Genomic DNA, 13898 nt, shown 5'->3' on the forward strand with positions numbered 1-13898 from the left:
GACATTCCCGAAGTGACGTAGTGCGAGGGTTTAAGTATCAGTGGGGAGCGGCGGGAGAGTTAGATAGGACTAGCGAGTGAATGCACTATCAAGTTGAATAAAGTTGCTGCCGCCAAGTAACTGGGCCCAGTGGCATTATTTCACACGACAGTCGGAATGAAAAGACACAAGAATCAGCGAGATTAAGAGACGGGGTGTAACAGGTGGAAAGAGGCCTTTGGCCAAAACTCAGGACCCCTTGGTATCTGGCAGCCCCGGCATTTGATGGCACTGTAATGGGCTCCCAGTGTGCCTCTACGCTTGTTGTTGTCACAGGCTAAGGAGTGTTCATGCCCTCCTCTCTGTTGCGCACCCAACTCCTGCAGTTTGTGTCTGGATTACAGAATAAAATCTCGTAATAAAGGGCTGTGTAAACGTGTGAATTACTGTGACCACAGGGAATGGTTACCTGCTTATTATAATCTTTACTTCCCGACACTTCCGCTTCCTCTTCATGAGTTTAAAAAAATATTTTTTCACTATTAGTTTTGTGGGGGCGCAGCAGCTGTATACCGCTTGTCTGCACACTAACCAATCGTCTGTTGTTCCTGCGCCCTTCCACGCTTTAATTCTGTTTTTAATCTGCGCTTGTCCAGAATCAGCACACTATTACTGGACTACTCACTTCTTCATTCCTGCGCTCTCAAGCACATTTTTTTCAATTAATATTAAAAATTTAATTTGGTTTTCTCTCGCGTGTACGTGCATCGTGAACCTCTGGCAAGCATTTTAAAGTTTTTTTTGTTTTACTTTGACGCCAAAGCAAGCAAGCATTGGCCAAGTCAAAAGTGGTCAACAGCATTTTACAGGCAAGACTTCCAAGCACAAAAATAAAATCCACAGGCGTTGAAGGTTTGACACACTGTACCTTAAGCGCAAGAAACTTCATTACAAAGTGAGATCTGTCTTTCCAACAGACCCCCAAACATCATGTGACACACCAGGATGCACAAGGCGCCATCATGGCCCCAGCAGGCAGATGAGAGAAAAATCCCTGGCTGCAGATTGGAGAATAAAAGTGTGTCTTTCGCTGAGTTAAGCTTTGCTGGTCAATTCTGATCAGCAAGTAAAGTTAAGTCAGCATTTTCTGATGTAAAGCAGATGTAGCGACCACACAAACACAAGTCAGTGTTTTTTAACCAAGACACACACAGAATGATCCAATGTCGATTTAAACCCCACTACCTTACTGTTAGACTTCATCCCTGTAAGCAACAGGGAGGTAAGGGCATTGTAAAAAAATATATATATCAGTTCCAGACTTTATGTAGAACAGAAAAACTGTCCCTGGCACTTGGCTTTAAAAAGAGGCACAAACAGACCACAACAAGTTGATAGCACTGGAGGTTGTCAAGCAGATGTCACCTCTAAGGATTGCCATACAGATGACCAGCCAGACAATGCCATAACAAGACCACAATGCCCATCTTGCTTGTAGTGGAACCAAACAATCACCTCGGTATTAGAGCACTACCAAACGGTTTCACAACTCCTGCGACTGACTTCTATACTGACTACTGGCTCACTGAAGATTTGGCCATAACAGAGAGTAAACAAGCAAAGAGCTCATATGCTGACTGGCTGACTGACTTCAATATTTTCAGTAAGGATTGAAGAACTTTATACCACTCTCTACACTCCAGGATAGTGTAATTGTGTTCCACGCCAAGTAATGACACAACAGGGTGGCAATGAGACTGCTGGAAAATGCCAGCTCGTGCAGAAAATGCATGCCTCGTGATAATTACCTAACTGGCAGCTTCGTCTATTGGATCCATACTGCTACGACCTTGTAAGAACTGTTGCGAACATATCATGAGACTGCACATAGTTTTACAAAGGGGTTTACATAAACAACAAACATTGGCAAAGCCAATAATTTGATGCTCACACTCAAGCACTGAAGAAAAAAAAAAGAAACAGTATCCCCAAACAGCCAAAAGAAAGAAAGTGAGACTAAAATACTTTGGCGGGTTGCCCCACATCAAAATATGATTGACAAAGCCTCCAATTTAATGGCTGAAGACTCCTGAATCACAGAAGCCAATGGCTGAAGAAGGTTGAAAATAAACCGCTTGGAGTATGTATAGAATACAATATGCTTGTCGTGCATGGTGCAAGCGCCATCACATGTGAAACCAAGAAAGTGTAAAGCATATGTACGTCCTACCTTGTATAACCTCCCTGAGTACCTACTTCATTTTCCCATATGATTCTAACCAGGAAAAATGCTGGGAGGTAAACACATCTGATGTCAAAACCCACACATTAACAGGGAAGTGTTGTAGACAATTTAGCCTGGCAAAAAGCGTTTGCACAAGGCATGTAGACTAACCCAAAAAACAAAGGTTATGAAATTCCTTTTTAGGCTTGCTGGAGTGATGCTGTTGAAAAAACAAAGGGTAAAACAGTGTCTTGGACGAACTGAAGGGTACCACGCTTAGGAAATAGTGAAACGAAAATACACATCACATTTAAGCAGTACTTCATTATTGATTAGCTCACAAATAGTAGGTGTGACTACTAATGCAGAAAGATCATTGAATCGAAATCTCTGTCAGACTACAAGTGACAGATATATAGTGCAGTGCTAATTCAACCTGCACGTCCTCTGCCTTCTTTCGCATGCCTAAGCAGAGTATAAACAGAAAAAAAATAACTAGGAGACCTCTCCTAGAGTCTCCTGTGACTCTTTGGAATGTGGAAGACCCGGGACTCCTGCAAATCTGGAGAAACTGAGCTCAGTTGTGGTTCTGGTTACTTCATAGTCAATGCTGATGGGCGTACTATGTAAGGTTTTTACACCAGAGGACTGCACAGGCTAAAAAGCCTGAGGTTTGCTCAACCTCTGCTCTTCTCCCATATTCTCTTTTTCTGTTTATTTGGAGAATGGGGAAGAGGTTTGGAGAAGGCAGGAGTGTGCAATACCAAAGTACTGCCAAAAGGAAGTCAAGATCTCGATGAAAGAATGTAGCCTTGTCCTGTGCTTGTAAGGCCTCCTCTGACAAGAGGGAGAGGAAGTTCATTGGAGCTAGGACATAAGTAACATCTGGTACACTGTACCCGGGACATGGCTCTGGGCGGCCTCAAGTGCAACATAAAGGCAGTCATAGACTGAAAGCTAGTCTCCAGTTCATACTGGCTAGTAATAGACAATTATCTCAGGCTAGAGTATCCACAAACGGAGGCTGGATCAGTTTCAAGAAGGGCTGTGTGTGACCCGTGGTATCAGCTGCCTACCATAACCTTCTCTAAGAGCTTTGACAAGCAGTTTCCATTGCAGTCACCAGGTAACACAAGTTCCCAGTAGCTGAGAATATGGCAGGACAGTCTTATCTCAGAATAAATTGCACACCATAGACTCATATTCACATAACAGGTGAACAGAAAAGTTTCAGAAATGTTTAGTACTTAGCTTTTGCATACACACAAATACATCTTCGTACATATATTATGACAGTGTAAAGCTCAAAATCAAGTTTATTACCACAGTACAGCAAAAGAGAAATGAGAAAATCATGTTTTGCTGCCACACAGATTGGATGTCATAATATCACAAAAAAAAAACAAATATCCTAATACTCATAATATCTCTTCAGTTTGATTTTAGCTTGCGGCACAAATGTTACCCTTTGCATCCTGGTTAAACACCTTCTGCTAAAACTAATACACATAGAAATGTCATAGCATTGAGGCAACAGCTCGAGGCAGAACTTAAGGCACTAGAAAATAAATTGGCAGAACTACAGGGGGAGGAGACATGCTCTGGTGACACACGGGGAATTGTTAAAAGGCATACAGGGACATGAATGAGGTCTGGGATAGGCTTGATAAGATGACTCTAAGGGCCTATCGTCAGAGATTGCACAGGGAGGTGGATAAGTTGGGCACCTCCTGGCTTGGATACTTCAGAGGGAGACTGAGCCTGCCTCCATTCTATATATTAGAGACACTAGGGCATATATAGTAGAGACGAGATCCTGGCTGTCTTAGTCGAGCATTTTAGGGCGGTATAAAGAGCAGGGCCTCCTAGTCTGGAAAGGGACCTCAATAATTTTGTGAGAGGGGCTGGTCTTCCCAGGCTGAGTCCTGAACAGCGACAGGGGCAGGAGGAGGACAGCACTAAAGAAGGAAGAGCTAAAAGAGTCCAGTAAAGCGATGAACAAAGCTAAAGCACCAGGAGGAGATACTTCCTGTTGGGATTCTATCAGACCTTTAAGGTTACACTCCTGTCTAAGTTGCAAGAAGTATTCTTGGAGGTGAGGGAAAGGGGAACACTGCCGGCATCAATGAGGGAAGGAATAGTACTTATGTTAAAACCGGGGGATATGCAACGGATCCCTCAGCCTACAGACCCCCAACTATGTTAAATTCTGATGTTAAAATCCTTTCCAAGGCCCTGGCAACCAGACTGACGGGAGTGATTTCAGATGTGATCCATGAGGATCAATGTGGATTTATACCGGCGTGCAGCACTGCCCTTAATCTGTGGCATGTTGCAATTTTTTGCATGAGACCTTGGAGGCTGCCCAGGAGTTCACCTTGGTGTCACTAGATTTAGAAAAGGCATTTGACACTTTTGATTGGAATTACTTGTGGACAGTCTTACACAGCATGAACTTTGAGTCGCAGTTTTGTGCATGGGTTTGCCTTCTTTACACAGACCCCACTATTTGTATTTGAGTAGGGGGCCAGCTCTCTGAGGCATGGGCGGTGGGCAGAGGTACGAGGCTAGGATGCCCAATGTCCCCACTCCTATTGACCCTCGCAATTGAGCCTCTTACATTACTGCGCCATGATATGAATCAATATGGAATACAAATAGGGACGCAATCCCATGCGGTCTCACTATACGCAGATGACGAACTGATTTATCTCAGTCACCAGAGGAATCGGTACCAGTGCTAATGAGGCTGCTGATGGTGTTCGGCAGTTTTTCAGGACTCAAGATTAATGCCAGAAAGTAATTGTTGTTTCCCATGGGGGTGGCTTCGATACCTGGGCATATGGATTACTCATTCAGAGGAGGCACAAAATTGTTTCAACATAGAGAGAGTAGTTAATGGCCTGGTGGGCTCTGTTGCTTTTTGGACTAGACTTCCTCTTTCTGGGATGGGTAGGGCCGCAGTTGCAAAAGTGGTGTTTCTTCCTTGTTGTCTACATCTGATTCAGAAAGCTTTATTCCCATTCGCTCCCAACTTCTTTTGTAAGCTAGATGGACTCCTGGTCTTGTTGAATTGGGCAGGACGATGTACTATAGGCTCCCTCTCCATACTTAAGAAAAATTAGGAAGATGGGGGTGGGGGGTTGGATGTTCCCGATCTACAGCTCTATTATTATGCATCACAGATACGACCGGGCATGCTGGGTGGAGACAGTGCCGCAACCTCTGATGAAGGGAGGCAGATCGGAGCATCCAATACCATACCTGGTGAAGGTCACGGCTTCTATATTGGAGCAGATAGTCAAGAAGATTATTCGATGAGCACCCTTCGATAGGGACTTGAAGTTATGGAACTTAGCACCCTCCAGGGCCATTGAGGAATATATGACCATGGAGCTATGGTGAGAGGGTGGTTGTCTGACAGCTGGGGACATTTATCTGGGTGAACATTTTATCTCCTTTCAAGAGGTGCAGGAGACGTCTGGAGTAGGACCAGGGCAATTTTTGCAATATGCCAAACTGGAAAAGGTGGTACAGGAGGTATGGTGTGATTTCCTGGAGGCTCCACAAGTACTGGAGAGACGCGTTAGATGGGGGAGGGTCATCATGTGATTTAATTGTTCTACAAAGCACTTAGGTGTGACAAGCCAACCACAGAGTGTGCAGCACGGAGCGCGTAAGAGAGAGACATGGGTGAAGGAATTTCCAATGAAGAATGGAAACAGGTCTCGCAGCTGGTGTGCATCGTCTCATGCAACAATAGATTTAAATTAATGTATTTTAAATACATGATGCCACATATACTGAATAAAATGAATCCAACCAGGGAGGCCAGATGTGGGTGTTGCCGGGCACTGGTGGCCGCGTTTTTGCATCTGGCCTGGACGTGTGATGGGGTTCAGGCTTTCTGGAAAGAGGTGGTCCCTAAAATAATGGCCGCTACTAGGCTGACTCTTACACACACTCTGAAAACCTGTTTTTTGGGGGTAATAACTAGACCGAAGGGGTGGAAGATACCATATAAGATTGCCCAACTGGCTCTGCCATTAGCAAAAAGGAGAGAGGCTGTTTGGTGGTTGGGAACCCGAAGCCTCCTCCTACAGCAGTGGATTTGTTGGAATTGGGGGGCTGCGGAGGAACAACATGTGTGTTTGGCACGCACAGATGAGGGGGGTGTCAGCTGAAATTTTGGCTTGGGGACAACTATTCGAGAGTTTTACAGATGGGGACTACTCCAGCTCAGATTCTCCTGTAGAAGAGGAGGGGTGAAGGAAGGTACGGAAGGCTCTCTGTTTAACAATGGAGATGATCAAATGAGTAGAGGCCTCTGGTGGGATAATGAGAGGACTGGCTTGGCTAGCAGATATAGCCCATGTGTGAAAAATTTGCCTATTTCATTCCAAGTGATGGCATTGAACCGAGGGAGGGGGGATATCCCGGTTATCATATAATCTTCAAGGCTTGGGTGACTTGGCGCTTTGCCTCTCCTCGTGTGGCAAAATTATTTCATGACACTGTCTAATTGATCTGTTACACTGTATGCAGTTTGTATGCAAAACTAATAAAATAAAGATAGTGAAAAAAATCCAAAAAAAAAACCAAAAAACATGTTACAGCATACACCATATATGCAAGGAGCGTACTATGCTATTTAATATCTCTGCTGAGGACGGGGATGAGAACACTTCGACTAACTCGAGGCTTCACCTCTTGCATCTAACAGCCCCATCCCTGCAGCACGCACCTTCGAGCAGTGAAAGAGATGAATTGGCCCTTCTGGGGTTTAGAAACAACCCCTTTAAACTAGAACAGGTTAGGTATATTTCAAAGTTCAGAACCAATGTCTGTGTATTGATCTGAACAAAATACACATAAAAAAAATAGAAAACGTTCAGGTAACAAAACCACGGAACTGTCATTGAGTGTTAATTTTGGGGAAAAAATGGCAGCGTCAGGCGAGCTCGGGCTGAAGCGATGGAATAAATGAACTGTGCTGGGCCTCCAGATAGGCACAATACATGTCCACTTTGTGAGGGCAAACTGCCTGGAAGAGAAGACCTGTTTGGTGAAAGTGTGTTCACATTTCTGCCCCGCCTGTGGCACGAGTGAGGGGTAACCTTCACAAGTGGGTGCATGGTTGGCCCACCCCTGTCAGACCAGCCTGTGTCATATCCTGGACTCAGATCTGTGGCTCCCTAACAGCAGCAGCGGGCACTGCTCACAAATGCAGCTAAAGTAATACAGCTGCGTGGAGCCTAAATCAGTCTCCAGTATCAAGCCCGACCAGAGGGCCGTAAGCAAACACCACACTGCAGCCTTGGCGAATCAATGCATTCTTACAGTAAACCGGGTGGACGCTTAAAGAGGGGCTGCCAGGAGACATGACTCATGTTATGGACCCACTGCGGAAGGGAACTCTACATTACAGATGCACAGACGGTGACAGCAGCCAGGGGCCACTGGGACTCGAGTCTGACACGATTTCACTGCCTTTTAATTCTGCAAATACCCCAACGTGTTACTCCTTCCCCTCCTTCCAGATTCACTACCCCAGCGATCAGTACCATTGACAGCCCAGGTCGATCCCGACCCACGCACCACAGAAAGCAGATCGTAAAAGGTTTGATGAAAACTTGACAAGTCCCGGAAATGAGACACGAGGAGATGAAGTGGTTTGCCTAAGATCACAACACATTGCTGTATGGAAATCAGAATTAGAACTCGTGTCTCCTGTGAGCACTGCTGACAAACCACCACTCGACCAAACCTCAGATCCCGGCCTGGACACTCATTTCCTTCCACCTTCAGCTCTCACGGCCACTGCTCTGGCATGCCAACATTAACAAATGGAAAGAACCGCGTGAGCCTGTGTACCATTCTTGCAGAAACAGTGGCTGTGAAGCATTTACCAGACAGTGAACCAAAGAAGTGGTTACAGTTCAGTCATGTCCCAACCCTACTGTTTGAGAGAAAGGCTGTGGTAGGGGAACTATTTTGACTGGGCGGGCCATGAGCTTCCAACATATGAGTGTTCATGAAACACTGTAAAGGAATACTTCCATGTTTCATGTGGGAGGATGAGAATGCAATATGCTGTCCAATGTCCCAACAGGCTCTAATTTAATACCAAGTTGAAGCACTACTACAAGGGCCTTCCTCCGTTGTATCACAATTTGGTCTTCATCACTTACAGCTCATTAGTGATCCCTCTCCTAATGACCTTGAGCTGAACAGCCCCTAGGTCCACGTACCCATTACTGACACCCACAACTCACATCCTGTCTCCTAGGACATGCCCCTTAAAAAAAGATGCCTCACTCTGATCTTAAAAACACAAAACTCATCTAAACAACACAATATCCAAACCAACGAAGCATGGGGCAGGCCGAAGAAGCATTGTCCTCCCGCTTAGAGTACGTTGCACCAGCACATCTGCAACTATCACCAAAGCCAACATCTGCATTCAAAAGATTGACGGGCAACAGGTGTCAACCGTTGCTGACAACTGTCCACAAAGCATTCATGTTTATAATATAAAAATGCACTTCACTAAACACAACTATAATGTTGTTCACCAAATGAATACAAAAACCATTGATTGCTCGCTTGTGTTTCTCGCCATATTAATGTAAGCTCAGTCAAACAGGTAGCAGCTAGAACCGCTGATTGTAGTGATTTTTTGTCAAATAAAGTACTCACAAACTCTGTTGACATAGATGGTTTAGGTCTTACCTAAGGTGACCAGATGGCTTTATGTCACCAGGACACCATGTTTTCAGTCCTGCACTTAGCTTTCACACAACATTTGTAACCGGTGTGCAGGTACAATTGTCTCAAATTGCGCCAAGGGGACAACTCCCAGAATGCACTGTTAAATCAAAACCCAGAACTGGAGAAGTTGTGTCCAGTTGATATGCGGTTACAAGGTCCAGAAGCATAGCAAGGATGCCTTGGAACCCTGAACACGCAAGGAAAATGGCCTTTGACTGTTGTTGGGTTAGTAAAATACAGCAATTTTCAGGGTTGAACGGGGCGCCGGGACCCGGTGCTATTGCACCTGCTGCACCAACCATAGCTATGCCCCTGACCCTACTCATAGCCCTCACTGAGTAGGTTGATGCGCTGCTAACACCCAATTCGCGAGCCTAACATCGGACTTCAATCTTTGTGGCTTAAGTTTAACCGTGGTTACAATCGCAACAGCAAGGGCACATCGTACATGCTTTGGTCTTCAGCCCACCAGGCGGCCCCAACCCTTGCATCACACATGAAACCAATATTACACTCATCAATCGCGTCTCCACTGAGCCCTGGTTATATCTTCCGCGCTGCGTAAACATTTTGTTTGGCGGAGCTCTGATTTACATAATGCACTCTCTGTGGTGCCGTTTGCAGTACTGTGGCCTAGCCTGAAAACCACGCGTCTCTGCTAAAGTTTAAAGCAACAGCAGACACGGGCCAGGGGACCAGAAAAAGGAACTGACGGACAGGGGGAGCAGCCGTCTCGCTTGATCAGTTTTCACAGGGGCAGGGCGGGGGTGAGAGGTGTGTGCCACTGGGGTGAGGAGGCGGAGCAAGGGTTAAACATTCCCAGTTACTTCCACTTCCTGCCCTTTCTCCTCATCCCCACGGGGAAGCAGCGATAACAGCAGAGAACGCCAGCCAGCGCCTAACCATTTTCAGGCTTCCCGCAGTAGCTGGTCCTTTTCCCGCTGTTTCACACGGCCAAAGCTGCTGAGACACCGAATGGGACCTTTAAGACTCGGCAAGTCTCCGGTTACTGCCATGTATTCCTTCATCCCTGACAAACCAGAGAGGGTGACTTCTTACAGTATGTCAAAGGTGCCTTGACGCCCTCACACGTGGCTTTTCTGTCAGTCTTCCCGTTAGAAACGCAAACCTTGATTGTCCTCTGGACAGACCTCGTGTGCAGAGAGCCTCGAGAGATACCTCTGCGCTTTACTTAAGGCTGACACTCACTCACGCAAAACACTTTGAAGTTTTGACATATTCCGAACTTGAAAACTGCAGCAAAAACACTTGTGCCGCGCTATTGCTGATATTAAAAGAAAAAAACTTAAACATCACCATTACATCTCGAGAAAGGTGCATCAAAATCGCCCTTTGTCCTGTGGTGTGTGACTAACAAGGAGAAATGCACTTAAACATTTAGGATTGGAGGACCCCCTACCCCAGAAAAACAGAAGACCTGCTCATGGCAGAAAATCAAGTAAGTCTCTGAAGAGGAGTGCTGGAAGGGTTGGGGGGGGGGGGGGGGGGGGGGGTGTCCACGGAAAGTTAACATGCTCTACCGCCAGTTAACGCCGTGAGTAGCCCAGTTCCCTGCCACTAAATTCGACTTGAAAGCTGAAGAAACATGCAAGGCTCGGGTGACTGCCTGGGGAATGCAAGTCAAAACAAGATGCTGGGAAAAGGGTCTATTCATGCCCTGTTTTCAGAAACTCCCACAACGCAGGGCAGGAGATGGCACAGGAGAAAATCAAACAAAAGGGTGAGGGGGTGGGGGGTACCTACAGGAGAAGCGGTCCTCTTACCTCGCCCCTCTCCACCGAGGAGTCGCTGCCGTACTTCACCCCGATCCCAGAATTCATGGTTTCACTTCCCAGGCTTCCCGGATTCGGAACGGTTTTCCTGTTTATGCTCCACACTTTCAGCGCTCCAGGCATCCCCCACCTTTTCCTGCCGCGCACGCTTTACTCCAGAGAGCCATTTTAAGCCACGTTTGGCACAAGTCGGGCGCCTACAAGTGAGAGACGATAGTGGAAGGAAAGCTGGTGTCAGAGCAGGGGGCTCGCATTCCTGGGAGACTCCCGCGCTGCGAGCGGTGCCAGGCGGCGGCGAGGAGCCCCGCAGGCTGCAGCGCCCATGTGCAGCCTCCGCAGCGCCGCCTCGCTGCCCGCCTCCCGGCTGGGTCTGATGGAGGGCGCCCTCCTTCCCGGAGCTCCCCGGGCAGCAGGCACTCGCAGCTCACCGAGAGAGCGCCCACCGCCGAAGTTTCCCCTCACCACACCCTGCCAGCGGCCTGCACTTGGAAGTGGCCTCTGAGCAGCCACAGCTGGCTCGCAGCTGCCTCTGGAGTGGCCCGAGAAGGCGGTACCGCCGGAGTCTGTGCGGAGGGGAGGAGGCGGGGAAGGGAAGGATGAGCGTGACGGGGAGCCAGGACTCCGTTTGAAATTGCCAGCACTGGACCACTTATCGGGAGCCACAATTACAAATTGGGTTACCGGCTTATGGGCTGCCAGCCCCGGGGTACATGGAGTGAGAAGCAAGAATCTGCTTTCGAATGGCTACGGATGAAAGGCACCTGGTGCGCCCTCCCATCATCGAACTGCAGTAAAAATGTACTCAACGCTTCGCACACCTGTGCGCGTGTAGGGGGCGGCGGTACCTGTTACAACTCTGCTGCGGTGCCCTGTGGCGGTTAACTTAACACAATCACTTTTGAAAGCAGCGCGCATGGCTCTCAGTATTTCACGGTGTAACTACGCTTGTGGAGGTTGAATGTGTCTGCACCAGAAGCCGCCGGCGAGAATATCCACCTGTTCTATCCTTCCTGCTTCTCAGGGGTCCCTGGGTCAGGCGAGGCCATCGCGCGGGATATGGCGAAGCCAAGGTCTTTAACAGCTTGTGTTTTCAAAGTCTCCTTGTCCAGCTTGGGGTGTGTGGATTTAGGCGGGGGTGGGTTGTTTTCAAGTGAGTGATCGCGTGAGTTATTGCCTGGGAAGTTGCATCTAGATTTGTCGTATGGCGTCAAAGTAATTACAAATATAAACTGGCTGTGCAATAGAAAGGCTGACTTAACCATATCAAGAAAGCCGCTATTGAGACCTGTGTTGTATTGCAGTTGTTGGGGGTCCTTATATTACACATAATGTAGTATATAAAGCCCGTATTTCAGTCGGTTGTGAAATAAGAAAGCTATTTCACAATTACCTATGAAATATGGATCTAATAATCATAACCACAACTATACGGTCGTGTTACACATGGACCAATGTCCCATAGGGTCTTGTGGCATATGGAAAGTTTCAGGGCAATCTGTCAAATGAGTGAAGAGAAAAAGGGGGGTGCAAAGAAAAGTGTGTTTCCCATGTTAATTCTCATAGGGCATTTAGACACGGCTACAGCCCGAACCGCTGAATGGAATTACGCAAAATTTGTCAGGAAGCTAAATCTTGGTGCACAGATCGTGTTTTTTGTTATTGGTTGTAAATCCATTTAGTAATTTTGGGGTTATTAGAGGTTAAACAATATAGATTTGGAAGGGTGCAAATCCAACAGCCCCAGTGCTGATATTTGGTTGGCTGCCAACACTTCAACCAGGAGGTGTTGGCAGCCATTTTGGGATGGGCTTCAGCCAAACAAAGAGAAGGGGGCAGGGTACAAATACCCTAACCCCCTAGTCTTTGTTTTGGGGTCCCCATGAGACCTCACAAGGGCAAAAGAGATTTTTATTTTAAAGTTGCCGCAAAGTACACAGGTGGATCTGCGATTTTGCTGACATTTAAAAAAAAAAAAGGTCTCCCACGCTTCTTATTGCTTTTGCACCCGGGTGGGCCAGGTCCTTGGGGCATGTCCAATATAATAATTCAGGAGGTGGCGCACACACAGCTTTCATGTTGCTGTCAGCCCTGTTTTGTGTGGCCTGCTGCCTGCCTTTCCCTCCTTCTCACTAGTTTCTTCTTGCTCTCAGCTTCCTTTTCTGCATGCCTGCTGCTTGCCTTTCTCTCCTTCTCACCACTTTCTCCTTGCTCTCAGCTCAGCTCTGTTTTGTGTTTGCCTGCTGCATGTCTCGCCCTCCTTCTCACCACTTTCTCTGTGCTCTCAGACCTATTTTGTGCATGCCTGCTGCTTGCCTTTCCCTCCTTCTCACTGCTTTTTCTTTGCTCTCAGCCCCGTTTTGTGTGTGCCTGCTCTTTGAGTTTCTCTCCTTCCCACTGCTTTCTTCTTGCTCTCATCACCGTTTTGTGCTGCCGGTTGCTTGCCTTTCTCTCGTTCTCACTACTTTCTCCTTGATCTCAGCCCAGTTTTTGCGTGCCTGCTGCTTGCTTTTCCCTTGTTCCCACCGCTTTCTCCTTGCTCTAAGCCCCGTTTTGTGCATGTCTGCTGCTTGCCTTTCACTCCTTCTCACTGTGTTTTCCTTGCTCGCAGCCCCATTTTTTAATTTAATATTTTTATTAACATTTTGTTATTTTCTCTTTTGGCATATATTGTGTATATCAGGCAGTAATGGTGTGTGGGCAGGTCTGGTTCTGGTGCCCGGTGTAACAATACATTCACTTATAGATAAATGCGACATAAATGAGCCCAATTCCATGCTGACAGCTCCCACCTAGAGTTAAGTTTCAGAAAGAGAAGGAAATAATTATCTGACAAGACAATCAACTCTGCAAGTTCCCCTGCAACCCGTCCCCCCACCAATTCCAACATAATACAGAAGAAAAAGGTACATTGTAACACTGTAGCGGCAGACTGCCTCACTTAATTTGGCATGAACAATAGGCATCATGTCCGGAGTTCAACATTTTGATCAGCAGAGTATAGCATTAAATCTGGCCAAATAATCATTCCATTGTTCCATAAGGTTAGACCTCCCATCTCGGGCCCGGACATCCGCCCGAACCTAGAGTTCAGCATGTGGCCAGCAGATCACATTCTTCTGCCAAGCAACCAC

At 46.9% G+C, this 13898-nt stretch overlaps 1 protein-coding gene and 1 long non-coding RNA gene across 6 annotated transcripts in view; one reads left to right on the top strand and one right to left on the bottom strand.

Annotated features, from left to right (window-relative positions):
* Positions 1-13898, bottom strand: part of MCC (MCC regulator of WNT signaling pathway) — a 1218505-nt gene that overhangs the window by 782910 nt on the left and 421697 nt on the right. The window contains exon 1 of one of the 2 annotated variants that reach the window (XM_069226495.1): positions 10759-11427. The exons of the other annotated variant lie outside the window; for it this stretch is intronic. Coding sequence (XP_069082596.1) covers positions 10759-10890 — 132 coding nt within the window. The 5' untranslated portion in view covers positions 10891-11427. Of the gene's footprint in view, positions 1-10758; positions 11428-13898 lie in introns of those variants that run through there. 2 annotated transcript variants of the gene reach the window in all.
* The window catches only part of LOC138286216 (uncharacterized), a 61374-nt gene continuing 57234 nt past the window's right edge, over positions 9759-13898 (top strand). For 3 of the 4 annotated variants that reach the window (XR_011201892.1, XR_011201886.1, XR_011201898.1), the window contains exon 1: positions 9759-10433. This is a non-coding gene — a long non-coding RNA (uncharacterized lncRNA). Of the gene's footprint in view, positions 10434-11586; positions 11838-13898 lie in introns of those variants that run through there. The other variant, XR_011201901.1, reaches the window with a different exon arrangement.

Source organism: Pleurodeles waltl, chromosome 1_1 (assembly GCF_031143425.1).
Source record: "Pleurodeles waltl isolate 20211129_DDA chromosome 1_1, aPleWal1.hap1.20221129, whole genome shotgun sequence".
Classification (NCBI taxonomy): Eukaryota; Metazoa; Chordata; class Amphibia; order Caudata; family Salamandridae; genus Pleurodeles; species Pleurodeles waltl.